The sequence below is a fragment of the Callorhinus ursinus genome, unplaced genomic scaffold (genome assembly GCF_003265705.2).
Source record: "Callorhinus ursinus isolate GAN/ISIS: 27379988/994484 unplaced genomic scaffold, GSC_fseal_2.0 scaffold2, whole genome shotgun sequence".
In the NCBI taxonomy this organism is placed as follows: domain Eukaryota; kingdom Metazoa; phylum Chordata; class Mammalia; order Carnivora; family Otariidae; genus Callorhinus; species Callorhinus ursinus.
The window spans coordinates 2885482-2912898 of NW_027397064.1; the positions used below are offsets into that span (position 1 = coordinate 2885482).

General features: G+C 43.3%; 1 protein-coding gene across 1 annotated transcript in view; it reads left to right on the forward strand.

The window, feature by feature from the left end:
• Positions 1 to 27417, forward strand: part of DRC11 (dynein regulatory complex subunit 11) — a 160140-nt gene that overhangs the window by 21345 nt on the left and 111378 nt on the right. Inside the window, exon 6 of the mRNA XM_025886596.2 lies at positions 11180 to 11385. Coding sequence (XP_025742381.1) covers positions 11180 to 11385 — 206 coding nt within the window. The remainder of the gene's footprint in view (positions 1 to 11179; positions 11386 to 27417) is intronic.

Below are 27417 nucleotides of genomic sequence, written 5' to 3' on the forward strand. Positions count from 1 at the left end.
AGTGGCTGCCAGGGGCTGAGGGAGGGGGAGAGGGCAGATGTTGCCCAGTGGGCATGGAGTTTCGGTTTTACAAAATTAAAAAGTTCTACAGATCTGTTTCACAACAATTTGAATATCCTTAACTCTACAAAACTGTATCTTCAAAAATGACCAAGGTGATAAATTTTGTTATGGCTTTTTTACCACGATTATATATATATATATATTTTTTTTTTTTTTTAATTCACCAGGACATTGAAATGTATACTGAAGTGGTTCTATAAGAATCATGAATATTCGCTAGTGGTCAAAAAATACAAATTAAAAATTAAAGGAGATACTGTGTTTCCTTGAATCTTGATGTCATCGATTGTAAGATGCATCATGATTTTTACGAGAAGACACTGTCAAATAAGCCAAAACACAACTTTAGTGTAAGACATATCCATCCCTATTTTCAGATACATTAAACTAAGAAAACTATGCGTCTTAGAATTGGTGAGAATAGGGTAAGTTTTTTCAATCTGATAAGCAAACAAAAAAAGGTTTTTTCAAGTTGTGATTATTGACAAGAGTGAGAGGAGATGCTGTTTCTCCTACACGAGTTACATCAACTGGGCCTTTCTAAAACACTGTGAGCAAGGTGACCCAAGTTCATTAACATATTTAAATCTCTTCGCCCCCACGCTCTATTTCTGTCTTAAGGAAATCATCAGAACAGAGATTTATGTGCATGGGAGTTTCCTACAGAGTTCTTTTTAATAATGAAAAATTGGGAATAAAACCCATCAGAGTAGGGATGTAGTTCCATAAGTCCTGGTGGACCTACATTAATGCCGTAGTATGTCACCATGGAAAAGCATGTTCATGACTAATTTTTGATGACATGAAAATGCTCGAAGTGAAAATTCAAGGTGTAGCATTATACATAGAATATGATTTCAACTAAATATATTCACACATCTATGCACATGCTAAAGAAAGAAAAGATACCACATTCAAATAGCACTCTTTTTTTTAATGTGGGGACTTCAGAAGATTTTTTCTGTCTGTATTTGTATTTTCCAATATGCTTAAATTTTACTGCAATAACTGGAAGAAAGTACACATTTGAAATGAAAGCAAATGGCTGTAGAATCGTATCAGTTTTTGTCTCCTGAAATCTCCACACCGTTTGGTGCCTACAGATGAGGAGATAGACAATTACACAAATCTGTTTCTCTGTCCCACCCGACAGAGGCACATAGATGCAAGACGTCATGATAAACACAATGGTTTACTCCACTTTGTAGTTTCAAGACTAAACTAGCAGTCAAAAGATTCAATCTAAGATCATCTAAGTTTGACACGAAATTTTACATTAATAGTTGGATTCAACAATTTCCTTTTCATTTAATTCAGCATGCATTTACTGAACATCTACTACGTGTAGCATTCCAGAAACCTGGGAATGGCCCAGTGCTCTTTTTCATCCTGAAGTCTTAATTATTTACACCGATAGCACACAAAGATAGAATTACATGTTTATTACTGTAATTTTTCTGTTTTACTTTGGAGTTTGTATCTACTCAGCTCAAATCAAAGAAGTCTGTATTAATTTTTCAGCAGTACAGAGTTTGGATACTATAAAGAGACCAACTTATCTGTTCTGTGTTAAATGTAACTTTCTTTGGTTTGCCTTTTTTTTCCAAAGTATGTCTCGTCCTGCTAGTGTGTGTTCTATTGAAATTTTACACCATTGAGAAATATATGGATTCAGTTCTTAAAAGAATGGTATCTTCTGTTCTCTGGCTGATAACCATAAAAGTCCATTATCCCAAATCCAAGAAATGTTTTCAATTGAATCTACTTCCCACTACGTCACTAATGAAGATATTGTCCACTCATTTTAAAATTTTACTTTTCCATTATTTCATTTTGTTATGTCATGCCAATGAATAAACCATTGACTTATCTGATCAAAACAGTACTTATATGTTTGGGAAAGCTTGGCGTGTTTCCAGGTACTTGGTAACTGAAACCAGAATTAGAGCAAGAGACATCATTATGCCTCCCATCCCTGGCCAAATGTTTCCTTTACCATTGTCATACAAATTATTTTTTTGATATTGCCATTTTAAATATTTATATTCTAAAATCTACAAAGGAAAATAAATAGCACTCTAAAAATTCATGTGCAGTTATTTTAATTGGCAGAGCCAATGGAGTGGATCAAGTGGAAGGAAACTTAATGAATGTAATACATTTCCTTCTGTGGATCTCTTTGAAATAATTTGTCCTACGGTCATGCCCATCATATATTTTATGTTACCCTGGAGCTAGCAATGTTTTCATTATAATAAAGAACACTGGGGGACACTTATTAAAGAGAAAGAACCATCACTTTGAAATGAGTCAACAAAGTCCTCAAAGCACCATAAAACCCTGCTCACCTTCAGATTCTAACATCAAACAAGCTATATTATCAATTATTTGCTGGTCAATTTGGTCTTTCTTATTTTGGAGTTTGGGCACACAGTGAGCTCCCAAAAGGCAGGTCCCTCAAAGGCTCCCCTGGGGAAGGTGGTTCTTCCGGTGTCCTCCCTAGTCATGGGCTCTTCTTTGGCAACCGCTGTCAAAGCCAAAATGCGTGAAGAATCAAAATGAAGTGCTCCTTATGGTCACACTTTAGTTCCAACCAAAACGCATGTCATCCAGTGTGGTCGTGTATATTATTCATTATAGTTGGCTTCAAATGACGTTTGTTTCTAAAAATAAATTTATTCTCAAAAACACAGATTTGCCATTACATGTGGGGTTCTGTTTTGCTTTGTTTCAGTTTTATTTTACTTTTTAAAGGCAAAAGAGTTGTTCCCCAAGTGTCTCTGGGGGAGGCAGCATCTTAGAAATGAGGGCATCTCTTCAGGGACCAACTTTGAAGGGTTTGCTCCGCCATGTTGATGAAGAACCAGGCATGTGGGGTGTCCAACTGGGAATGTGCACCCACCTCTACCATGGAGGGGGTCAGTGGAGGTCCTTAGAGCAACATACTTACCCCCACTCTGAGCTTCAGTTTCTTCTTCTGTAAGAGCAGGATGATGCTACCTATTTCGCAGAGCTATTAGAAGGGCTTCTAGAGAGATTACAGGTAAAGGGCCTATCCTGGAGCTTAGGGTAGGATATGCCTTCAAGGAATCGTGGCGAACATTGATCCTCTTGGAAAATTACAGTACACCGTCACAATAACTGAATCGCGAAGAAGTGTGATAATTTTTCTGTGTAACGAAACACAATATATTCCAAAAGAAGTTGTTGCATGAAATACACATGCCACCGATTTCCAAATATGGAACTCTCTTGGCCTTCATTATTTGCTGCTCAGATTTATGAACTTGAAATTAGTCTGTTAAAAGTAGGATCTCCAAAAGCAGGGGAGCTGGAGCAGCTCACGTGGTCTGAGTCTAATCCAAAGCCACCTCAGATAGCTGCGGCGGCTGGAATTCTGAAGATCGTGAAGGCAGGAGGTGCTGCCCACCCACCACCCACAGTATGTGTGTTGCACCAGAAAAAAGTCCGCAAACCAGGAAAGGCAGTGACTTTGGTACACGGGTGCATGAAAGGCTCTTAGGCTGAGCAGGGAGATCCGAGCTTGAGGGAGGACACCGTTTTCTATTAAATGGGATTTTACAGTCTAGTTACTTGGGAACTTTCAGCTTGATGTTAAGTTGTTACTCTTGGGATTCTGCTTTACTCTCATCCCGGGTCCCCAGATCATCAGAAATTACATGACGAAAAGAATTATCTTCCTTACCCTCCCTTTGTCACCTGATCTCAGGATTTCTTTACCTACATCCTAGGGCAGGACGTTCGTCCTTGTCTATCTTAGATTAGGACCCATTACACAGTCGGTTAATGTAGCAGGTAGAGTGGTTAAGGCCATGATTGCTGGAGCCAGCCTATCTGCGTTCAGATCCTGGTTCTATCGTTTCCTAGCTGGGGGAATTTGGGTGGTGACTTGACTTCTGGGTGCCGCGTTTTCCACATAGGCGAAATGGAAATGGTCGTAGCACCTCTCTCGTAGATTTGTGTTAATTCCTAAAGAAATGGCTATCTGTAAAGCATTTAAAGTAGCATCTGACACATTGCACACAGTGAACACGAGGTGAGCATTAGCTGTTACTTTTCTTCAAATGGTTTAATGTCATGGGTTTAGATGTTCACATCATTCATGATTCAAAAATGCTTACTAATTGCCAGGGTTTTTTTTTACATATTTAAGTTAGCTAAGACCAAAAGGGTCAATGTCACCATGTTGGCAAAGGATGGAAAGACAGACTCTGTCCTACACTGTTGGGAGGAGAGTAAGTAAATCCTGTAACATCTTTGCAGGGCAGATCAGCAATATCTATCAAAATTACAAATGCATGGTTTCTAAAACGTATGATCTCTAGTATGCGTAAAAAAACACACCATTTTCAGGGGCACCTGGGTGGCTTAGTCGTTGAGCGTCTGCCTTTGGCTCAGGTCATGATCTCAGGGTCCTGGGATTGAGCCCCACATCAGCAGAGAGCCTGCTTCTCCCTCTCCTTCTGCTGCTCCCCCCTGCTTGTGTGCTCTCTCTCTCTCTCCGTTGTCAAATAAATAAATAAAATCTTAAAAAAAAAAAAAAAAACACTTTCAGACAAAATGGGTTAAGCCAGGAGAAATTTACCAGTGGAGAGACACAGCCACCCATAGAGGGTCAGAGCAGAGATGCCAGAAACAGACCCCATGGGCCAAAACCCCAGTCCACCCGGGCATGGCTGTGCGACACTGGGCAAGCGCTTTGACCCTCCAGTACTTCAGCTTCCTCCCCTATAAAATGAAGATAGTAGTGCCACCTACTCACAAGGTTACTAGGAGGAAGAAATTAGTTAAAATCTGTGAATCACTTAAAATCGTGCCTCATGACCTAGAAGTACCATCATCCAAGTGTTTATTTAAAACAAAATATTTCAAGAGAGTAAGACAGAAAAGTAGCTGATGAAGCTTCTATCACTAATCAATTGTAAACTCAACTTGACCATTCTTGGCCCTGCTCCTAATTTAGCAAATCTTAAAATTACTAAACAATTTTCAGAAGTTAGGCTTGCATGCTAAAAAAATTTTTATTACTTAATAGGTTTGCACCCACTAAGATTGTGGCATCCTAAAATAAGGACCTACCATAACCAGAGGGCCCAAGCAAACCATTGCCTGTGGCCCTGCAGACAGTTTTTCCCACTTCTTCTGCTGGGTTCATCTTTATAAGTAGGTATATTTGTGTAAACACAGACATATAAATATAGATGTGTTACTCTAAATGAAATGATGCAACAAAATGGCTTATTTTCATAAGCTAAGGAACACCACACCCACCATCTTGAAATGAAATGGAACAGCCCCCCCCTCCGCAGCATGAAGCATTCATTCCAATGTTCAAAATTAGAGCAAGAAGCGTGCGGCTTCTTGGGGAGTGGGAGCCGACTGAGCCTGCCTCTAAATGCTTCCTAATGAACACCAGCGCATGCTGTGTTCGGGAGGTGCTGGGGCTAATTAATCTCTGCATTGACGACAGCCAGAGACTTCACAGGACGGCCATTTGCTTGGAATAGATGTTTCCCTTACCCTCCCTGCTCCAACTTTGCCTTCGGTGACAACAAAGCACCACGAGGAAGCAAAGCCCCCCAAGACAATGAGCTTCTAGAGAACGCTGCCAGCATTAAATCACTCATCAGCAAGTGTATTTGTGACTGATAAATTGAACAGATTTTCATGTGGACAAATGTCCATTTTATCTGACTAATTTGAACAAGGATTTTTAAAGACAAAGCCCATCAAACATTAGATAAGCATTTTAAGTTAATGGACCATGGAGTCCTATTTCCCCACAAACCCGGGAAGCATCATCAGATGTCGTATTTTTACAGCAACATCAATTATTAATATGTATATTTTTGCTGACAGAGGACCTTGCTATAAACGTAGGTTTCGCTATCCCGTTCCAGGTCATTAACTATGGAAAGCTTGTAAATATAATGGTTTATTCACATGGGAAGCCTTCATTAAGATGCATTATTCTACAGCTGATGTATTTCAATATATAGTGTATTATCATGTTCTCTATTTCCCTTTAATATTCGTAATTTATTTTTAAATGAGTTGCTGTTTATGCGGTGAGTTAACAAATTTGAATTCCATATGACCAAAGTTGCTAACGAGGAAAAGATGTTTTAGCCCAAAGGAAAAGCTGCTCATTAACATAGGACCTAAATATATTATAACCTTTAAATTCAAAAGCAACTAGAGAAAGAAGCTACAAATGACCCCAAATGTATTTTTGTCAGAGAAAGTCTATATCAAGAAGCATGCATGAATACACACATATTAACGGCACAGCATGGTGTAATAGGAGAAACACAGAATGGAAGGAATCGGGAAACCTTATTGCTAGCTTCTTCATTAACGTAGAATGACTTGGGAGAGCCACTTAGGCATGATCCTCAGTGTCCTCATCTGTTCAATGGGATAGTCACGTACTCATTTCTACCTCCAAAATGGATGTGAACATCAGTAAGGAAACATAGAGGAAGAACGCAGAGGACAGAGCACGGGTCACTGGGCTTGTTACAAAAATCTAGTGAGAGCTGAGAGATTTCTCTGCTCCAATCGAAGATCATGGAAGCGCTAGGAAGTTTGCGGAACGCTCTGTAGTGTTAAAGAACAATTGCCAAGACCCAAATCAGAGTCACCTACTCACTGCTTCATTTTTAAGGGATGAAAGGGGGAAAAACCAGCTACGATATAGTTTGTACGTGTACATCTGTGAAAGAAATCTGCTGTATATTACCATAAGAACAAAGTAATTGGGGGGTGAAGCAATACCATATGATTAGTTGATAGAATAGAGAATCAGAACATTAATGCAAGACTTCAAAACAATTTTGCACATTCATTACAGACAAAGAAATTTGGGTCATTTGTAATAAAAAGCCATTTAACATCTTCATGTAAACAATGAACTTTAAAATAGTCATTGCAGAGATCAAATAAAATTTGTTCTGTAAATTATAAACTCCCACTTTGTATGTTTAAAATGTAAACACTAGGAATAAAAAAATATCACCTGAAAGATATAAGAATTGGATACTTTTTAAAATGATTAAATGAAGGAAATTTCTATCTCTTTATTTTGGCACAAGATACATAATATAGTCACGCCTTGAGCACCTGCATAGAGAGGGAATTTAGATCATTTGTTGTGAACATTGTTCTTTAAAGTGATCCTATAATCTTCATTCTAGATTCACTTTTAAAGTGGTTTTAGCATTTTTTTTACCATAAAAGTTGTACATTTCCATTATACTAAACTCAAAGTATTATATGTGTAATTTTTTTCATCTTTTTCACGGACTTTGTGTTGTTAAGTGGGTGCTGTATTCTAATGGCATCTCAGTTGTGGTTTCTAGTTGAGAAATCACTCCCAGAGGGTCATAGGTATCTCTTGGAGATTGTGTGTGTGTGGGTGTGGGTGTGTGGGTGTGTGGGTGTGTGTGTGTGTGTACATGCATACTTGTTACAATTACCTATTTCATCCATTTTGAATCTATTTTAATATATCGCATCAATTTGAGTCTTTAAGAATATCTTTTTTCCAATTAATTGATTTAAATGTATAATTTTGTTAATGTCCTTTGTAAATGTATGTCCTATACTTGACTTTCAAAGCTTTTGAGATGAACTTTGATGTTTTTCTCTTATCCCTGAAATTTTCCTTGTACGGTAACTCCTAGCACTCCTGGGTTCACGGGCTCAGATGTTGGTGCACCTGACGTTATGGTGACAGTCACCATAACAACCGCAGTAAATGCAGGGAAGCGTCACTCAGTGCCAGGCTCTGGAGCAGGGCCTCACATAGAGGAGGAAACTGAGCCACACCAGTGGCGATCCTTTTACAAAATCACAGAGGCAGCGGGTGGTTGAGCCTCAACTCGCACACAGGCTTCTGTCCCAAACCCCAGACCGTGGCTTTAGATCAGATAAACCAGGGGTTGTTTCCTGCCTCTGCCATTTGCCAGCTCTGTGAATTTGGGAAAGCTAATTAGCCTCTCTGGCTCATTTCTTAATATTCTACAAACATCTGCCTGGCAGGCTTATTGTAAGGGTTGAGGGATTACTTCTGTAGAGTGAGCGTGCATGCACACTGCCAATGATACCTGCCTTGTCTTCTGTGAGTCTTCTATTAAACAGCTCCTCTCCCTCCCCCACTCCCCCTCTCCCTTCTTCTTTGTCAGTCTCTGCCACAACTTTTCCACATTGTCCTTGGAGCATGAAAGCAGCCACAGACAGTATGTAAGTGAATGGGCTTGGCCATGATCCAGTATAACTTTATTTACAAAAACATGCCTGTGGGTCAAGTTTGACTTGTGCGCTACAGGCTACCAAACCCCAAACCTGGATAATTATCAGAATCACGTGAAGATTTTCAAAAACTACTAGTTTCTTCCTATTTCCTCACCCCCAGGATGAAACTGGGAATCTGTTTTTTTAAGCTCTCCAGAATTTTGAGAGGGGGAAAAAAAAAGAAAACTTGGAAAAAATTACTCATCAGTATTTGAGGATATGTTGCATCTAAAAAAAATTTCCCCAAACAAGATGACTACTAAAAACAAGAAGGGAACAAAAATAAAATGAGAAAGAATTCTGGGGAAATAAAAAGCATGCCCCCAAAGGCAAAACAATAACCCCCCTAAAATGTTAAATAAATGCAAATAATAAGTGGACATAACTGAAAACCAAATGAATTCTGGAAGATAAAGTTCAAGAACCTCCTCTAACATAGTACAAATAGATCAAGGAGAGATGGAACGTACAAGGGAAAAGTGAGTTGCGGAAGATTAATCTGGTGGCCTGGCGTTTTATCTAAGATTTGTTGCAGGGAGAGAAATGGGGGAAAATAACAGAAGGAAAATAACAGAAGGGAAATTTTCAGAGTTGAAGACAGACTTTTGTATATTGAATGGACCCACCAAAGGGAGAATATGGTGAGTGAGGACCTGCCCACACCTAGACGCATTTCAATAAGCATTCAGAGCTCCGAGTGTAAAGCAGGAGGGAGAACAGCTTATCCGCAAGGATCAACAGTGTCCAACAAGCCAGTCACTAGAGGCTCTGCATGCTAGAAGTCTCCTCCAGGGAAGCAGCCACACTCCCATTCAGGTGGGAGGGGCCCAAGGAAACACCTCGGAAGGGCAAGTACTTGGACAGTTCACAGTTGCACGTATGCACTCTGAAGATTACCCTCATGGGCATGCTTCAGCAAAATGAAACTGAACACAAGAAAGACAAAGAGCAAACAGAGAAATCAGAACAACTTAGGGTTAAATTTAAATAGCATTTGCTAATTTCCATGACGTAAATATACCCATTGTCGCCCAGTCAAGCTAGTAAGCGGAATAACACAGTTGGGAAGATACGCCTTCTGGCATACCATTATATAGTATTTTCACCATAGAGATACAACAGACAGCAATAATGTCAAGAACATAGATGATATAGTAATACCCAGCAAAATAATTAGGAAGTGATGAGTTTTGAGTATTGAGAACTTTGTAATATAATTTGCTCCCTAAGTTTCTACAGTTTAGCATTTTAGAATGGCTGTATTTAACAACAGCTTGCAAAATTCTAGAAAATGTGTCAGTTGGCTCCCATGAGCTATTACGGGCTGGCTCCAGCACACTAGTGAATATGCCCTTTATTTGCTGAATGGCTGGGGCTGACTTTGAAATGCGTAGAGCTCGGATCCTTTGTCTGTGAGAGAGACAGTCCGTCAGCTTGCAGAGGTGGGATTCCGGGCACCTCCGCCCCATACATGTTTTCCTTCTCCAAGTCTCTTTTAGTTCAAAATCTCCATCCAAACCCATGTTATAAGGTCTAGGTTATCTGACATTGTTCGCTACTACGTCTTACATTACTCTTCTCTTGCCAACTCCATTTCTTTAAAGATTCTAGAGAACAGGAATTATGTCTCAAAATGATTTAGGTTGTTTTGTTTTGTTGTTTTTTGGCTTTTTTTTAAGTAGGCTCTCCACCCAACTTGGGGCTTGAACTCATGACCTTGAGATCAGGAGTCGTATGCTAGACGGACTTAGCCAGCCAGGCGCCCCTCAAAGTGATTTTGTATTTTCTTTTACCACAACCCCCATAGACGTTAGATGACAGAGACCAGTGCTGAGCATTTGATTGGTGCTTAGTAGCCAGACTTCTGTTGACTTGCTAATCAGTAGATTTTGAAGTAGAACATTCTAACAAAAAGATGTAAAATCAGGGTGAATGTTTGGAGTCAGCTGAGAATTTCCTCCTTGGGAGGCCTTTAACAATAGAACGGATGTTTGCAGAGTTGATTTTGGGGTAGTTTTTCTTAAAATCAGAGCACCCAAACTTTTCATCAGTCTTTCTTCAGGTACTTTCTCCCTCTGTACTCTTTGTTCTCCCGTTAACCAAGAAGATTCGGAAACACTTTCTGGAGTTAGAACTGTATTTTTTTAATGTTTCTTGACTATGCATTTTTTTTATTTTTTATTGTTATGTTAATCACCATACATTACATCATTAGTTTGTGATGTCGTGTTCCATGATTCATTGTTTGTGCACAACACCCAGTGCTCCACGCAGTACGTGCCCTCTTTAATACCCATCACCGGGCTAACCCATCCCCCTACCCCCTCCCCTCTAGAACCCTCAGTTTGTTTCCTGAGACTAAGAATTCCTCATATCAGTGGGGTCATGTGATACATGTCTTTCTCTGATTGACTTATTTCGCTCAGCATAACACCCTCCAGTTCCGTCCACGTCGTTGCAAATGGCAAGATCTCATTCCTTTTGATGGCTGCATAATATTCCATGGTGTATATATACCACATCTTCTTTATCCATTCATCTTTGACTATGCATTTTTCAAGCTAACTCCCACCCCCCAGATTCTGGGAAATGGTATAAAGTGTTCCCCATCTTTCCTCTCCATAGTGGTGAATCATTTCTTCAGATTTTCCTGCCAGATCTGATTCTTTCACTCTGTATGTATTTGTCGTAGGCCTTGATAAGACAGCATCAAAGATATTGACATACTTCATTAGTGTCTGATGCCCTTCACCAGTACGATAACGTTTATGATCTCAAACTTTTTTGCTTGTGTTTTCAGAAACCACCTCCTCTGTTTAATGAAGTCAGTGCTACAGTAATCCAGGCTGAAAAGGTGAGCTTCCTGAGGAATGAGGTGCAGGTAAAGCATGAGGAGAACTACAAAGAAGCCTTGGTTACAATCAAGGATGACCTGAAATTAATAGAAGGTCCAGACATCAAGGAAAACCTTCAGGACCAGATCCGGCATTGGTTCATCGAATGCAGGTAAACGTGAGCTGCACAGAGATACATCCTGACAGTCTCTTCTGTAGGGGTTGAGGCTCTTGTATGTTTTCAAGCACAGAAGCACGTCCATATAGATTCATGGGGATTTGGGCTTTGCTTTAGAAGAGTGAAATGTCAAGGCTAAGAATTCAGGAACTCATTTTTTTTTAAATGAGATTGCTTTTTGTGCTGGTGTTTGCTTTTTTAAAATAAGGTCTATATAATGGGGCGCCTGGGTGGCTCAGTCGGTTAAGCATCTGACTCTTGATTTCAGCTCAGGTCATGATCTTGGGGTTGTGGGGTCGAGCTCCATGTCGGGCTTTGCACTGGGCGTGGAGCCTGCTTAAGATTCCCTCTTTTCCTCTCCCTCTGCCCCTCCCACGCCCACTTGCATGCTCTCTCCCTTTCTAAGAAATAAAATAAAATAATAAGTATACAACATTGAAAATATACTTTTAAATAAATAAATAAATAAGGTCCATATAATGCTCCTGTGTTTGCATGAAATTGAACGTCACGGGTGGGCTTCATGGGCCAGATCTGTCTGGAAGCCAAGGGGTCCAGGCACAAGCAGGCCCTGCTGCCCTCCCCACCAGGGCCTGGCCTGCCTCTCCGTGTGCATGAGCCTTGAGATTGTCAGTCACAGCTCTGCTCTGTCAGAATTCTCTGAGACCACTGCTTACCCTGTGACCTGACACGGAGGCCCTGGACCTCTTTGAAATGATGGGGGGGTAGCAGTTCTGGGGACAAGGCCCCAGGCCTTCCCGCATGAAGTGTCTTCTTTAATGCTCCTGAGTGAAATGTAGTGATTTAAAGCTTGCTCCCAAAAGAGCGTTGTCGAAAGGTATTCGTTTTTAGAGAAGCACACAGAGTAGCACAGACACTTGTGGACCACAGAAGTTTCCACACAGGGGAACAAACACTTTGTAGAAAACCTAGTTAGAGCAGTTTTAAAATCTATTTTATTTCACGAGGGGGAGAAAAGGAGGGCAGATTGTAGTGATCAGTCCCAGGAGCCGTGGAGGCCAGACTCGGCCTTCCGTTTCCTTTAATGGGCACTGTGCCACATCCCATTGGGTTCAGAGATGCTCAGACACCCACTTAAGTTAGCTCATCAGAACCAGAGAATTTAACTGTCAGCAACAGAAAATCAAACTTCATCTCAACAAATGACATTAAAAGATATTCATACCCATGGTAAGCAATCTCTGAGATGGCCTCCAGTGACCTCACCTTTTGTTCCTCATGATGTCCTCCCCTTGAGTGTGATCTAGACCTAAAACTTCCCTTCTGAAGGAAACGCAGTGGCAGAAGTGATGGGGTGTCACTGCCTTCTTGCCTGCCTCTCTTGCTGTCTCTCTTGCTCTGTGCCTCGTTGCTCAGAGAAAAGTCAGCTGCCGCGTTGTGAGCTGCCCAGGGGAGGGGCCCATGAGGGAAGGAACTGAGGGCCTTGCTCCAGCAGCCTGGGAAGAACTAACTTCTGGTCACAGCCATGTGATGACACCAGACGTGGATTGTCCCCCCAGGGGAGCCTTCAGATGAGACTGCAGCCCCGGCTGATGCTTGGTTTGCAGCCTGTTGGGAGACCTTGAGGCAGGGGGCCCCAACACAGTCACATCTGGTCCCTCCCCACAGAAACGGTGACCACATAAACATTTGTTGTTTCTGTCACTAAGTTCTGATATAACATGTAATGCAGCAATAGATACCAAATATGTATCAGTTACTTTTACAATGATTTAGAGACATTTCAGCCATCATAAATGCTCTTGTGGTAACTTTGTATGGCATTCTAATACACTGTTTCTTCAATAACACTTAAGTTTTATAACAAACTTTATGAATGTTTGATATAGCAATTAATTGCTTTTGATTGAGGAGTTCTGTCCTTTATTATACAAATACAATTTTAAAATACTGATGATATTTAAAAATTCATAATTGATTAAATTGGTGAGATTTTCTTCTGATATCTTTTTTTCTTAAGATTCATTTATTTATTTTGAGAGAGTGAGAATGAGAGAGAGAGAGTACATGAGAGCAGGGAGGGTTAGAGGGAGAAGCAGGCCCCTCGCCGAGCAGGGAGCCTGATGCGGGACTCGATCCCGGGACTCCAGGATCATGACCTGAGCCGAAGGCAGTTGTTTAACCAACTGAGCCACCCAGGCGCCCCTCTTCTGATATCTTATTTGTCAAGGATATGTTAAAGCAAAACAGGACATTTTCGGTGAAAAGATATTTAAAGTGAAAAGTTAGAGGTTGTATTAATTCTGTGCCAGTAATAATCATAAACAGGGGAATAAAGCTATTAACAGAGAGGGAGGCATATATGTGCACATACATCCTCCCTTCTCCATCACATTCCTTCCACTCCCCATTCTGGTGGTGGTTTCCTGGGTCTAGAGAGTCAGAACTTATCAAACTCTATACTTTATGTGTCTATGTGGACATCAATAAAGCTGTTATAAATGTAATGGCATTATATCAGCAAAGATATCAGTGTTTTTAGCTTTTAAAAATAGCATGTGTTTCTATTATCCAAATACCAAAACCCAGTCTTCCCCTCACTGAACTTGTCCTCGGACTGCCCGCTCTCCTGCTCACAATCTAAGAAAAACTTAGCTTTGCCCACTGCAGGTAACTCAGTGTCTTCTGGTTTGAAATAGTCTCTTTCAGATGAACTGTCTATTTTGAGTATATTTGGAGTCAATTCAAATGCCTATCAAGAATGTTATACCATTCTTCCTCCCCTTATGACATCTGATGACAAAGGGAAGTTGAACCTTCCCCCCGACCCTTGGGGGCTAGATCAAGAGTGAACGAGGTCTGGGTGCACGCTGTTGACCGTGCCCTGGCCGCGTCCTGCAGGCATGCCGTGTAGCTATGTGGTCCAACGCAGAGTGGCCAGCCCACTTGGTCCTTGGGGGGCTTCCTTCCGCAGCCTGTGATTTCCACCACATGCCCCAATCACTGGGCACCTGCAGTCCTGGTCTCTTGTTTTTGAGCACACCTTCGCTGGGATGCCAGTTCCCTCGGGAACCCCACATCCCCCAGGAGCACAGCCTCAGGGCATGTGCAGGCTCCTTCAGACCTTATCCACCAAGGCCTCTCCTCCTCACCACCGTCTGATTCCTTCCATCCCCGTCCAGCAGGCTGCACACTCAGGAAGACAAGCGTGGCCCAGATGTTCCCAGATTCTCTTCAGCCATTTTGGAAGTTCAGCTGAGATCTCAGCCCTCACCCCCGCCCTCATCAAGACCCCTAAAGAGTGAGGCTCAAGGACTCAGGCTGTGTCCCCACTCACCTGCCTTCTCTTGCTTCCTCCCACCACCCTCTGCCTCACTAACTTCTTGTTCAAGTCGAGACTCTTTAGGAAACCCTCCCTGAGGAGTCTCCCTCCAGAATTCCTCCCTATCTCCTACTTGATCTGACTGGCCCCGTGCCCACCATTACTGCCCCTGGAAGTTCGCATAATGATTAAGAACACAGGCTGGAGATTGCTGTGTAGCCGTGGGCGGGTCGTGTGGCTTCCCTGTGGGTCAGTTCCCCCCCCCCCCGGGGCTAGAGGGGGACAAGACTCACACCTGCCCCATGGGGTCGTTAAGAAACGCAGGGCACTTAGACCTGTACGCCAAGCCAGTTACTGTTTCTACGGTGCTGTAGCCACCTGCTCACTGAGTGCCCCTCCCCCAGTCACACAACAAGCCCGGCGGCCCAGCCTGGCGCGGAGAAGGGAGGTGTATGAATTCCACTATTAAGCAGTGGATCGTGCAAGCCACGATCCTGCAGCGCTCCACTCTTATCCAATTACCCAGTTGTGTCCAGAGGAAATATACTTGGGGTGATTTTGTGCAATCGTGGACCTTTAGGTAGAAAGGCATAGTTTCAAAAGAATGGAGTCTTCTGATGAAATCACACAGATGTATAATAAAATTCATTTTTATAGTGAGAAGGATACGCCCTGTGTTCCCTACCCTCAGTTATCAGGACCTTCTCTCCCCTTCTCTCAGGACTGCAGAGAATAGGTTTCCCACAAATATGTTTACGATAAATGAAATGATGCTTTACATTTTAAAGTCCAATTTACAGCTAGGTGACAAAACCAAGTTGAAAGCAACTGTGTACAGTTTTAACCCAGAATAAGCTGAAATCTATAAAATATACCTACATAAGCACCTATATTCATACACATATTTAACTTATTAAATATATGTTTGTATATGCATGGAAAATTTCTGGAACGATAACCCTGGAAACTGTTAGCATGTCTATGTCTGGAGTCTAGTGCGGTAATGTTACTTTTTATTTTATATTCTGTGCTATTGGAGGTGTTTTTTAACAAATATTATTTTTACAATAAAAAGCGACATGAAAAATATAGTAGAAAGCAAAGAAAGAGAGCAATCAATTTGGGATAATCCAAAATAAATCTTTAAAATTTTAAAACCCTAATTTTCAGAAAGTAGGTTAATGCAATGGCTGCATAATACTCTTGGAAATCATCCTCTGATAGAAGAATTGGGAGACATGAGGCTGGCAGTAAATGTGAGTTCTCTTCTGGAAGGTTCATGGGAGAACTTGGAGAGCCCTGGTGTCATCCTAGGAAGGGCCCCTTCCGTTGTGCCAGGGTTGTGGGTTCCTCTGGAGACCCAGCCCTCGCTGGCCAGTCCCTTGAGAACACTTCATCCTGATGTCACTGGCCTGACCACTTGGAGGCCGAGTTAAAGCAGCTCCCACGGAAATCCAAATCAAAACCTCAATGAGATACCACCTCACACCCGTCAGAATGGCTAAAATTAACAAGTCAGGAAACGACAGATGTTGGCGGGGATGCGGAGAAAGGGGAACCCTCCTACACTGTTGGTGGGAATGCAAGCTGGTGCAACCCCTCTGGAAAACAGTCTGGAGGTTCCTCAAACAGTTGAAAATAGAGCTACCATACGATCCAGCAATTGCACTACTGGGTATTTACCACAAAGTTACAAGTGTAGGGATCCGAAGGGGTACGTGCACCCCGATGTTTATAGCAGCAATGTCCACAATCGCCAAACTGTGGAAAGAGCCAAGATGTCCATCGACAGATGAATGGATAAAGAAGATGTGGTATATATACACAATGGAATATTATGCAGAAATCCAAAGGAATGAGATCTTGCCATTTGCAACGACGTGGATGGAACTGGAGGGTGTTATGCTGAGTGAAATAAGTCAATCAGAGAAAGACATGTATCACATGACCTCACTGATATGAGGAATTCTTCATCTCAGGAAACAAACTGAGAGTTGCTGGAGTGGTGGGGGGTGGGAGGGATGGGGTGGCTGGGTGACAGACATTGGGGAGGGTATGTGCTATGGTGAGCGCTGTGAATTGTGCAAGACTGTTGAATCACAGATCTGTACTTCTGAAACAAATAATGCAATATATGTTAAGAAAAAAAAAAGAAGAAGATAGCAGGAGGGGAAGAATGAAGGGGGGAAATCAGAGGGGGAGACGAACCATGAGAAACTATGGACTCTGAAAAACAAACTGAGGGTTCTAGAGGGGAGGGGGGTGGGGGGATTGGTTAGCCTGGTGATGGGTATTAAAGAGGGCACATTCTGCATGGAGCACTGGGTGTTATATGCAAACAATGAATCATGGAACACTCCATCAAAAACTAATGATGTAATGTATGGTGATTAACATAACATAATAAAAAAAAAAAAGCAGCTCCCACAGGTGTGCTGGGCATCATTCGCAAAGACATAAGGATTCCTCTTTTTTTAAATAATGTAAGGTCAAGGGCAAATTTATTTTCATAATTGGATTACATGTATCTGATGGACTTTGATAAAAATCCTTTTCCTTGCTTTTTTAAATCAAAGACAAATAAAAAGCAAATATTGTCTTTTGAAACATGAAACATGATCAGTCCTCAGGCTAAGTTCCAATAGGACACACAATGACAACTTGGAAAAGTTACCAGAAGTAACAATTAATGTATGCTTCCACAATTTAAAATAGGTATGCTGAGCTCGTTTAATCAACATTTATAGCTGCCAAATTATACTCAGATTTGTTTTTTAAGTCAATTTTTCAATTACTTTAAAGGAATCCTGTTTTGCCAATGTTAAAAGTATCACATGCTCCTGTAGAAAATGCACAAGACAGGGGGGAGTGTAGAGAGGAAAATTAAAATCATTCCTGATCTCGGCATGCCAAGGTCGCTACTGTAAAAGTTCTCGGTAAATTTCCTTCCGTCTTTTTACTCTCACATGTGTATTTCATTTCAGTTTTATGAATCTTTTTTTAATTTTTTAGAAGTTAACATTGGGTTTTCCCATGACCTTAAAAAATCTTCCAGAAGATGTTTTTAATGATTGCTCAGCATTCTCCAGCATGGGTGTACTAGTGAATGAATTGATTACTATCTTTTTAATCTTTTGTCAAATTGATAAAAGAAAAATGTTCTTGGTAATCTTTCCATTTGCACCTGTCTTATTAATGGGGGAGGAGTAAGGTTGTGGGGAGTGTGAAACTCTTTTGGGTTTTGTCAGTAGTACCTCTTCTGTGAACCTCCCTGTCCTGTATGTTTCGCTCTGTGATGTGATCTTTTTAAGTGATTTCTAAATTGGAGTCATCTATGTTACTGATACTAAAGCTGTTTTGGATACATTATTACAATAATGACTTCTCAGTTATCATTTGCGTTTGACTGTTTTAGCTGGCCTCTAAGAAAGCTAGAAAGAGGGAGGAAGAAAGACACAGAAGGAGAGAAATCACACAGCCATATTAAGAACCCATTGCCCGCTTTCTGTGCCCTGGGCGCCTCTGAGCCCCACCCTGGCCACCTGGACCATGCGTCCGCCTGTGGTTGTTGTAGGTGGCTAATGAGACAGTGCAGATGACACACCTGGGCCCCAGAAGTTTCTCATTGAGGTTATGAATTTTATAGGCATTGTCCTACTTTAAATGAGATTTTCTCCAAATCTCATTTTCTATTATTATTAGTTGTATGTTTTACTTACTTATAGATATTTCTTTTATTTTTGAGGGATAGTTGCCATAAAAGGTCATATTAGTTTCAGGTGTGCAACATAGTGACTCGATAAGTCTGTACATTATGCGGCACTCGTCACAAGTGTGGTCCCCATGTGTCCCCACCCAACATTGTTACAATATTACTGCGTTCTCCGGGCTGTGAGTTGTACATTATGTATTTTTTTAATTTTATATTATATATATATATATATTTGCACCATCGGCTAAGTGAATTCTCAGGTTATTTCTAGTGGTCTTTTAGTTGATTCTCTTGGATTTTCTTGAACATGCAGTCATGGTAAAAATGTGGCTGATACTCTCTCCCTGTCCCCATAGTTACTCTTCCAGCCCCTTCCCCCCCCAGGAGGCTCCAGGCTCTCTACTCCATTCACCTTGAAACTCCCTCTTGTGGTGTGTTTCCCTTGGCTTCACACTTAGGCTCCAGATGTCGAGAATCTTCTGGATAATGAGGTGGTTGTGTTTATTGGGCCCTTTGTAGAGGCTGAACTGTTCGGAGTAGCTGTTTTTGTCAAATATTGCAATCTTGGAAACATGATTTCAGTTGGTGGGTGCTTCCATTGTTCATCAAGGAAGCACCAGCGCCCTCCGCCCAACCTTCGGTCCCTCCTCACACCCCCGGAACCCCGCTCAAATGTGGGCACTCGTTACCTTAGCTCACCCCTGGCCTCTGTTGTAATTAGAACCATTTGCTGACTGGATGCATTCCGTGCGTATTAATCTAAAATAATAATAATAATAACAGAGACTAACACTTGTTGGGTGTTTTTATTCAGTACCGGGAATTCCAGGTGCCTTTACACGTTAATTTAACCCATGCGTTAATTTGCTATTGCTGCTATAACAAATTACCACAAACTTGGTGGCTTAAACCAATAGAAATTTATTTTCTCCCAGTTCTGGAAGTTGGAAGTGTGAAATCAAAGGTGTCGTCAAGGCTGTGCCCCCCCCCCCCCCCCCCCCCCAGAAGCTCTTAAGGAGAGTCTGCTTCCTGCAGGCCTCTCTGCAGCTTCCGGAGGCGGCCGGCGTTCCTTGGCTTATGGCCGCGTCCCTTCAATCTCATCCGTGTGGCCGCACGGCCTCCTCCTCTTCTGCATGCCCCTCATTTCCCTGTGCTCCTCTCTCCAGAGGACACCTATGATTGCATTTAGGGCCCACCCAGATAATCCAGGATCATTTCGCTGTCTCAAGATCCTGAACTGACCCACATCTGCAAAGACCTTATCTCCACATAAGGTAACATTCACAGGCTCCAGGGATTAGGACCCAGTATCTTTGGGGGCCTTTATTGGGCTAACCACAATCCTCAATAGCTCTGAGATAAGCACTCTTCTCCTTTTCATCTGATGGTAGCATTCACGATGAAGGACAGAACTACACAGGTTTGCTCTAGAACAATGCTTCACTCTAGACCCCTGCTGTCCGTTAGCCTTTCTGCACTGTCCAGTGGAGTAGCCCAAGCTACATGTGGCTATTGAGCCCCTGCAAGGTAATTAGGGAGGATCTGAATTTTTAATTTTATTTTATTCTAATTAATTTGGATTTAAGCTTAAGTAGCCACATGTCACGAGTGGCTACCATGTGGGACAGTGCTCTCATGGAGACACTTGTCTTCAGAAAATATCTTGCTACAATTGATATGTCTCTTGGCTTGGGACCTGTCCTAAACTGTGACTGACATTTCAAAACCCATCAGTAAGATTTATTTTAAAGTATCATCAAGGGGTCTTGGAAGTACCCTCCTCCAACCCCTCAGGGAGGCTGCCTGCCCACAGCCAGCCCTTGAGGGGGTCTGCGGGCTCCTGTCACCAAAGATGCAGCTCTCTGCCTCACTGCCCTCATGGAGCATCAGGCCACCTAAAAACCAGGGCTGACCCCAGGCCTTCGGGTCTTGCAAATTGTCCTGTTACGGAGCATTGGCACTTCCTCCCCATCTACATTTACTCAACGTGTGGAAACTATGCCTGACGTGCTGCTCAAACTTAGTCCAGAGAATAACACCCCCAGATAGAGGGATAGCTCTAGGAGCGGCCCAGTGGCACTTCTCGGATTCTAACAGACTCCTTTTAATCCATGTACTCTTAAGGAGTCTGGAAGAGATGTGCATTAGGGAGCCTTACTCCATTTTTCAAGCCAACACACCGTCATTCAGAAGGGATGGTCAAGAGGAAAGGCTCTGGGGGCTTGGGGCGCCCTTGGTCCTCAGCAGGGTGGGCCTGGCTGGGAATATAGTAGACAGAGCCACTGTCTCTAATCTTATTATGTGATCTTATTCATGATGAACACATACATTATAAATCACACACATACACGGGAGTAGAGTTTGTAGAGCCAGGCAACATGGGTTCAAATCCCAGCTCTAGGCCTTACAGGCTGTGTGACCTTGAGCCAGTTGACTTAACGTCTCTGGGCCTCCCATTTCCTCATCCTAAAATGAGGATTTTTTTTTTTAAGATTTCATTTATTTATTTGACAGAGAGAGAGACAGCGAGAGAGGGAACACAAGCAGGGGGAGTGGGAGAGGGAGAAGCAGGCTTCCCACGGAGCAGGGAGCCCGATGCGGGGCTCGATCCCAGGACCCTGGGATCATGACCTAAGCCGAGGGCGACGCTTAACGACTGAGCCACCCAGGCGCCCCCAAAATGGGGCTATTAATAGCAACTAACTCAGAGGTAGGACAACATCAATTTATTCATATAAAACCCTCGGAGCAATGAGTGGTGCATGTTACACCACCCATAATTATTTCAAGCATAGAGGAAAGCCATCATTTTCCAGACACAAAATTTGCAGTTTTCATTCCTGGCTGTGGGGCCTTGATAATCTCAGCTGTAAGCAACTTTTTGAAACGCAGCATTGGGAATCTCCAGAAAGGGAAACTGGCTGGTGGTAGATCAGGGAGAGGTAGGGCTGCCAGGGTTGGGGGTGGGGACAAAGCTGAGGGGGATAATAACAGGGCAGGCAAACAAAAATTAGACAGCACAGAATGTGCTTCAGATTACCAGGGCGGAGCAGTGACATGTCGACAGATCACCAGCAAGTGTGCATTCTTTCTAGAAGAGGTATTGGAATGCTTTGGGGGGGCTTTGTTCGTTTGCTTGTTTCATTTTTAAAATTAAGATATCGTTGAAATGCAGTAAAATTCGCCCTTCTGTGCACCGTTCTGTGAGTTAAGCTTTGTCACTTTAAGGTATGGACCCAGGGAGACTCTTCTCTTGTCCCCCCCCCCCCCCCCCCCGGTTATGCCAATCTGGGCTCCAGGAACTCACACTGGAGGGGATTCCGGAACTGGGGTGACTATACTCACTGCCCAGCAGAGCCATGGGCCATGAGCAGAAATCTGCTGAGGGTGAGTGGTTTGGATGGGGGGGGGAATGCCAGCTCCCCGTTGGCATGGGAGAGTGGGGGGTTTCGCCCGGGTTTCGCCCCACTCTGGCCTCCAGCTGGATGTCCTCAGCCCTCGGGCCCACACCAGCTTCCACCAGGACTCACTTCTTCAGAAGCAGGTCTGTTCGTCTCAGCCTCTGTGGCTCTCTGCTCTCCTACAAGACAAACTGCACCGGGAGCTTCCCGCAGGCGCTCTCCTGGGATCCCAGAGCTTAGGAAGTCTGCACCAGTGGCTCCCCCGGGGCCCGGAGCTCATGAGAGGCAGGGCTGGAATTCATACTCAGGTCTCTGGATTCCAAAAGCCACGATGCTCCCACACCACCCAGCGTGTCTCCTTGCTCTGAGCATTCCAGAAGCAGAAACCTTGTCCCGTGTGTAATGTCATCTTGCAGGAAAAGATGACGGTTATCTGAGGCCATGGGGCTCATTAGATACCACCTGGAAACGCAGGGCTTTCCTTCTCTCTGATTCCTTCTCTTTCCCTTCCTCCTAAACATCTGCACAATGAGCATGGTGATGATTCTATGTAGGGAGAAGGAGGGAGAGGCACCGCGGGATTCCGGAGACCTGGCATGCCCCAGTTATTTTATAGATTTCAGAGTGGGCTCTGAGAAGCAACAAGTTGGCTAAAACCTAGGTATTTACTGGCAGAACTGAAACTCGACTGCGTGAAGACTTGCAGAAACGTGAACGTATTATAAAACAGAACTGGTTTCAGGGCAGGATTCAGAATTGGGGCCTCTGAGGACTTTTCAAGGCATCAAAAAGAAATCACTAGAATGTACATGGCAGGTATCGTCTGGATAGTAGGGCCCACAGCTGGTTCTTTCTTTTATACCCCTCCATGGAGTTTTCTGCATGGAGCAGGAATAACTTTCAGAATGGAAAAAGGAGTTCCTGGAGGGCAGGGAAAGGGTTGGTCGCACACAGTGAGGTGAATGAGGGGCTCTTTATTTTGAATCTACCGTTAGTAAATCCTCGAGGGCAGCTGTGGTCTAGAGAGGAGATGTGAGCACGTGTATGTTACTCAAACCGGGAGCAAATAACTTTTCTGCCATCTGTTCTGGTGGAAAATAGATCAGGTTGAACACGGGACATAAGAAGAGGTGGGATGAGAAATTAAGTGCCCGGCATTACCCACCAAGGCCTCGGGGACAGGTGCACCCGCCGCGTGAAATCACATGTATTGTACCAGCCGTCACGCTAAATCAAATGAAGAGCACCCAGCAGCTGGGGCCTCTCAAGGTCTATCCAGGTGCCAAGTCATGTTGAAAGACAGGCCCTGAGTCTCCTTCGTGAAGGCAGCGGACAGAGGCCCTTTCCATGGCCCGGGGACCACTCCGGCTTCTACCCCCAGCTCCCACTGTGCGCTCCACTCTGCCGTGCTTCTGTGTCTGTCCCGCTTGACCACAAGCTTTTGGGGGACGGGATAGTGATGTCTTCCTCTGGTCCTTTCCCGACCAAGCACAGGGCCTGGGATTCAGCAGACGGAATACATGAGTTGAGCTGAGCTCATGGGTAGTGAATACCCAAAGGTCCAACTAAATATTGTCATTAATATTGGGCCAGACTGCAGTGCCTCTCATACCAGAGGCTGCATCAGAATTAGCTGGAAAGCCTGTTAGAACACAGGTTGCTGGGCCCCATCCCCAGAAGGTCTTGGGTGAGAACTGAGAGTCTGCATTTTTTTGTTAAGTTATAATCACCTCCCACTCTTTTTACTTTATTACTTTGTGTGTGTGTGTGTGTGTGTGTGATAAAAACACTTAAGATAGGGCCTACCTTCTTAGCAAATGTTTAAGCATACAATGTGGCATTGTTAACCTCAAGCATACAGCTAGATCTCTAGGAGCCTCATCGGTACAACCAAACTTTGACTAATAGCCACCTCGTTCCTCCCTACCCCCCTCCCCCTAACAACCACCATTCAACACTCATAATAGTTCACTTCACCTGTGATACTAGCTGTGTGCATTTTCCACACATCGGGCACTTTTCCTCACCACCAGCCCGGTGCCCCATAATTCAGCACAGCTCGGTCACGACCGGGAGACCGCACCGGTCCCCAAAGACAGAGGGCCGGGTCCTACAAGACTGCTCCTGCTGCAGATGTCAGTCATGAGTCTCGGGCTATCCCTTGTACTTCTGATTGATCAGCTACAAATTGGGGTTCCCACGACTCCCCCCTTGGGTTCTGTAATTTGCTAAAACGGCTCACAGAACTCGGAAACAGGTGTACCATCTATTGTGAAAGGAGACAGAGGAACACCCAGGTAGAAGCGATGCGGAGGGCCAGGTGTGGGGGAGGGGGCACCACCTTCCTGGCGCACCGCCCCCCCGCCCCCGGCGCATGTTCACCAACCTGGAATATCTCCAAACCCCGCGATTTGGGGATGCTTATGGAGCCTTCATCATATGTAGGCATGACTGATCATTAACTCAGTTTCCATCCCTTCTCTGTTTTCTGGGGAACAGAGTGGGACTGAAAGTTCCAAGCTTCGCATGGCTCTGTCTTCCTCGGGCGAGCCCCCATTCAGCCGCCCACCAGACAGCATTTCAGGGGAACAAAAGACACTCCTATCACCCAGGGATTTACGAGCCCCTGTGTGAGCAAGTGGGGTCAAAGGACAATTGCTAGAACAAAGGATGCTCCTAGTGCTCTGATCACTTAGGAAATGACAAGGGTTTTAGGAGTCTGTGCCAGGAACCAAGGGCAGAGACCAATATATATATTTTTTCTATTCTTTCAGTGTGCCTCCAACTCTGAGGTCCTCAGTTCATTTCCTTTGGGAATATACCCAAAAGTGAGAAAGTGTTTTCACAATGGCTGCACCAATTTACATTCCCACCAACAGCACACAAGGGTTCCCTTCTCTCATTATTTTTCATCTCTGATGCTAGGCATGCTGACAGGTGTGAGGTGATAGCTCTCTGTGGTTTTGATTTGCATTTCCCCGATGATGAGTGATGTTGGGATCTTTTCAGATACCTGTTGGCCCTTTGTATGTCTTTGAGAAATGTCTATTCAGTTCCTTTGCCCATTTTTTAATCAGGTTTTTTTTTTTTGATATTGAGTTTTAGGAGTTCCTCCTATATTTTAGATGTTAACCCTTCGTCAGATATATGGCTTGCAAATATTTTCTCCCATTTTCTAGGTTGCCTGTTCATTTTGTTGATTGTTTCCTTTGCTGTACAAAAGCTTTTTTGTTTAATGTCATCCCACTTTGTCTAGTTTTGCTTTTGTTGCCTGCATTTTTGGTGTAGACTTTGAGTTTCTAACAAGCTCCAGGGTCATGCTGATGCCCCTGTTCCTGGGACTGTAAACTTTGAGTAGTCCTGGGCCAAAGTTACTGCCATGCTTGCACCGTGTCTAGGGAAGGGGACTGTGTAAGGAATCACCCGAAGGAGTGGCAGAGCACTACTGGAAAAATTCAAACCGATATTATCCTGGGAATGTGAAAGCCCGGGAATCTATTGACTGAGGTCACTAACTGGGAGAGCCAGATGAATTTGGAGCCGTCCGCTTTCTAGTGCTTAATACACCATGACCAAGGACAGGCTGAGCGTTCTTTAGAGAGCCCTTTGGTTTGTTTTAGCTAGCTCTTAATTTCTGTGTCCTATGGTGACATAAGGCAACATGTATGAGTTGCTTCGGACAGAAATTATCCTGCCTTGGTTCTTCACAAATCTGTATTTGCCACTTAACCAAGTAAGGTCAGAGAGTCTTCAGAATTAAGCTTTATGCCCTAAAGCTGCCCTTTCCTGTAATTCGTTCTGTTGCGCTCTATAAATGATTATTTTTAAGAGTAGCACCTAAGAAATGGGTTGAAAACATACACATCTGACTGTTTTGCTAACTTACACTTTTGCTTCTATGGCTACCTTCCGAGGCTCCCCGGAGTCTTGAGATAGACAAGGGAATGAAGGCCTTACTCCTTAAATGAGGAAGGGTTGACGGGTGAACGACGCTGGGGTTTTGAAGTAGGAGTGTGTGGACAGAAACTGACCACAGCCTATTTGAATAGGAAATCTCTGCGTTCCTTCCTAAAGTGATGTGCTCTTGCCTAGGTATCCATTTTTCTTTACAAATAAATATTTAAGACAGAAAGGTGAAAGTAAGCTGTGTGTGTCATTTCCTCAACTGAAGGGTAACCAAAATCAAAATAGTAAATTACGTGATCACTAACATATTGTTTCTTTTAATAAAATAAGAATGGGCAGAGGGTAAGGCAGGGAGGTTCCCATAGGATTCAAGCATGAGCAAAGGTATTACTTTCAAATCAAGAAGGAATCTTCCATCTTGAGTGATAATTGCTTATAATATCCCACTAATAAGTAGAAACATCAATGAATAAATCAGATTCTGCAATGTGCCACTATGAGACCGCCTTGCTTTGCACACTACTTTTTCCTCCTCTCCTTTGAGAAATGGTGAGCCCCTCAGTTTCCCAAGGAGGGCCGTGGTAATTAAGTCCATGTGCAGCCAATTGCCTTTATTGAGTGTAAGTGAATTTATAGGCAGCAAGTGACATTTCTGGAGGCTTCTGTGCAGTGGCACAAGCTGCTTTCTTTAGAACACGAGAGAAATTTATGAGCCTGCTGACATTAATGGAGGTAGCTGGGTGAGTGGGGGTGGGGATCGGCCGGAAGCCCCTCCATCCATATATTTTTCATACTTGATGAAACACAGATAAATCTCTGTCCTGGGAGTCTGAAATGGTGGGACCCATTGAAGCACAGTGTCAGACCTCAAGGGAAATATTTATCATTTTAGTAGTTCTGCTTTCTAAATCACTGCAAACTCTAGAGCTGGTCATTTTCACGTTTCTGCAAGACTTTTTGACAATACGGATAAATTTTTAATAGGCCCTCACTTCACCAAGCATTGTGTACCTCTACTCGCTAACTGAAAGATATAAGGCACGGGTGTTTTTCTCCTCAAGCTTCCTCAATAAAAGCATATCCAGTCAGATGGCTATGTCAAATATATTTTTATAAGAAAGTAACATTAATCATGGAGTAGATTCTGTAAGAAACTAACATTGCCTTCCCCCACCAACTTCTGTCACATATAAATCATAGAGTTTCTAGAACAGAAAGGAACATTAGAAATGGTCTAATAGGAGCACCATACTTATTTTTTAACCAACTGAAGGCATAAACCTAGTTCAACTACCACATGGCAGAGGAAAGCGAAATAAGTACCCCCCCCAACCCCATGACAGAGCGCTTTGCTCGGCCACACAGCTAACTAGCACAACAGCCCACTTTCTTCATTTCCAGGAAACGACTATCTTCACGATGCAGCTAGCCATCAGATGTTTCTTTATTGTGTCTAGAGCTTTATTTTGCATTTTTATTACTGGAACCTCAACCAACCGTTGCTACCCATCACCATCGGCTCAGTCCGCGTGGGTCCCAAAGTTTCTGGAGCTGCTCCAGGTCAGGCTCTGCGTGGGCAAGTCACTGAAACCTGCTAAGCCTCAGTTTTCTCCGAAAACCAATGACAACAATAGGCGTACCCACCTTGTAGGACAGTTGGAAGCAGTACATAGGACGACGGCATCAAGTTCTGAGCACATAAGTGTTAATGATGAATACACTAC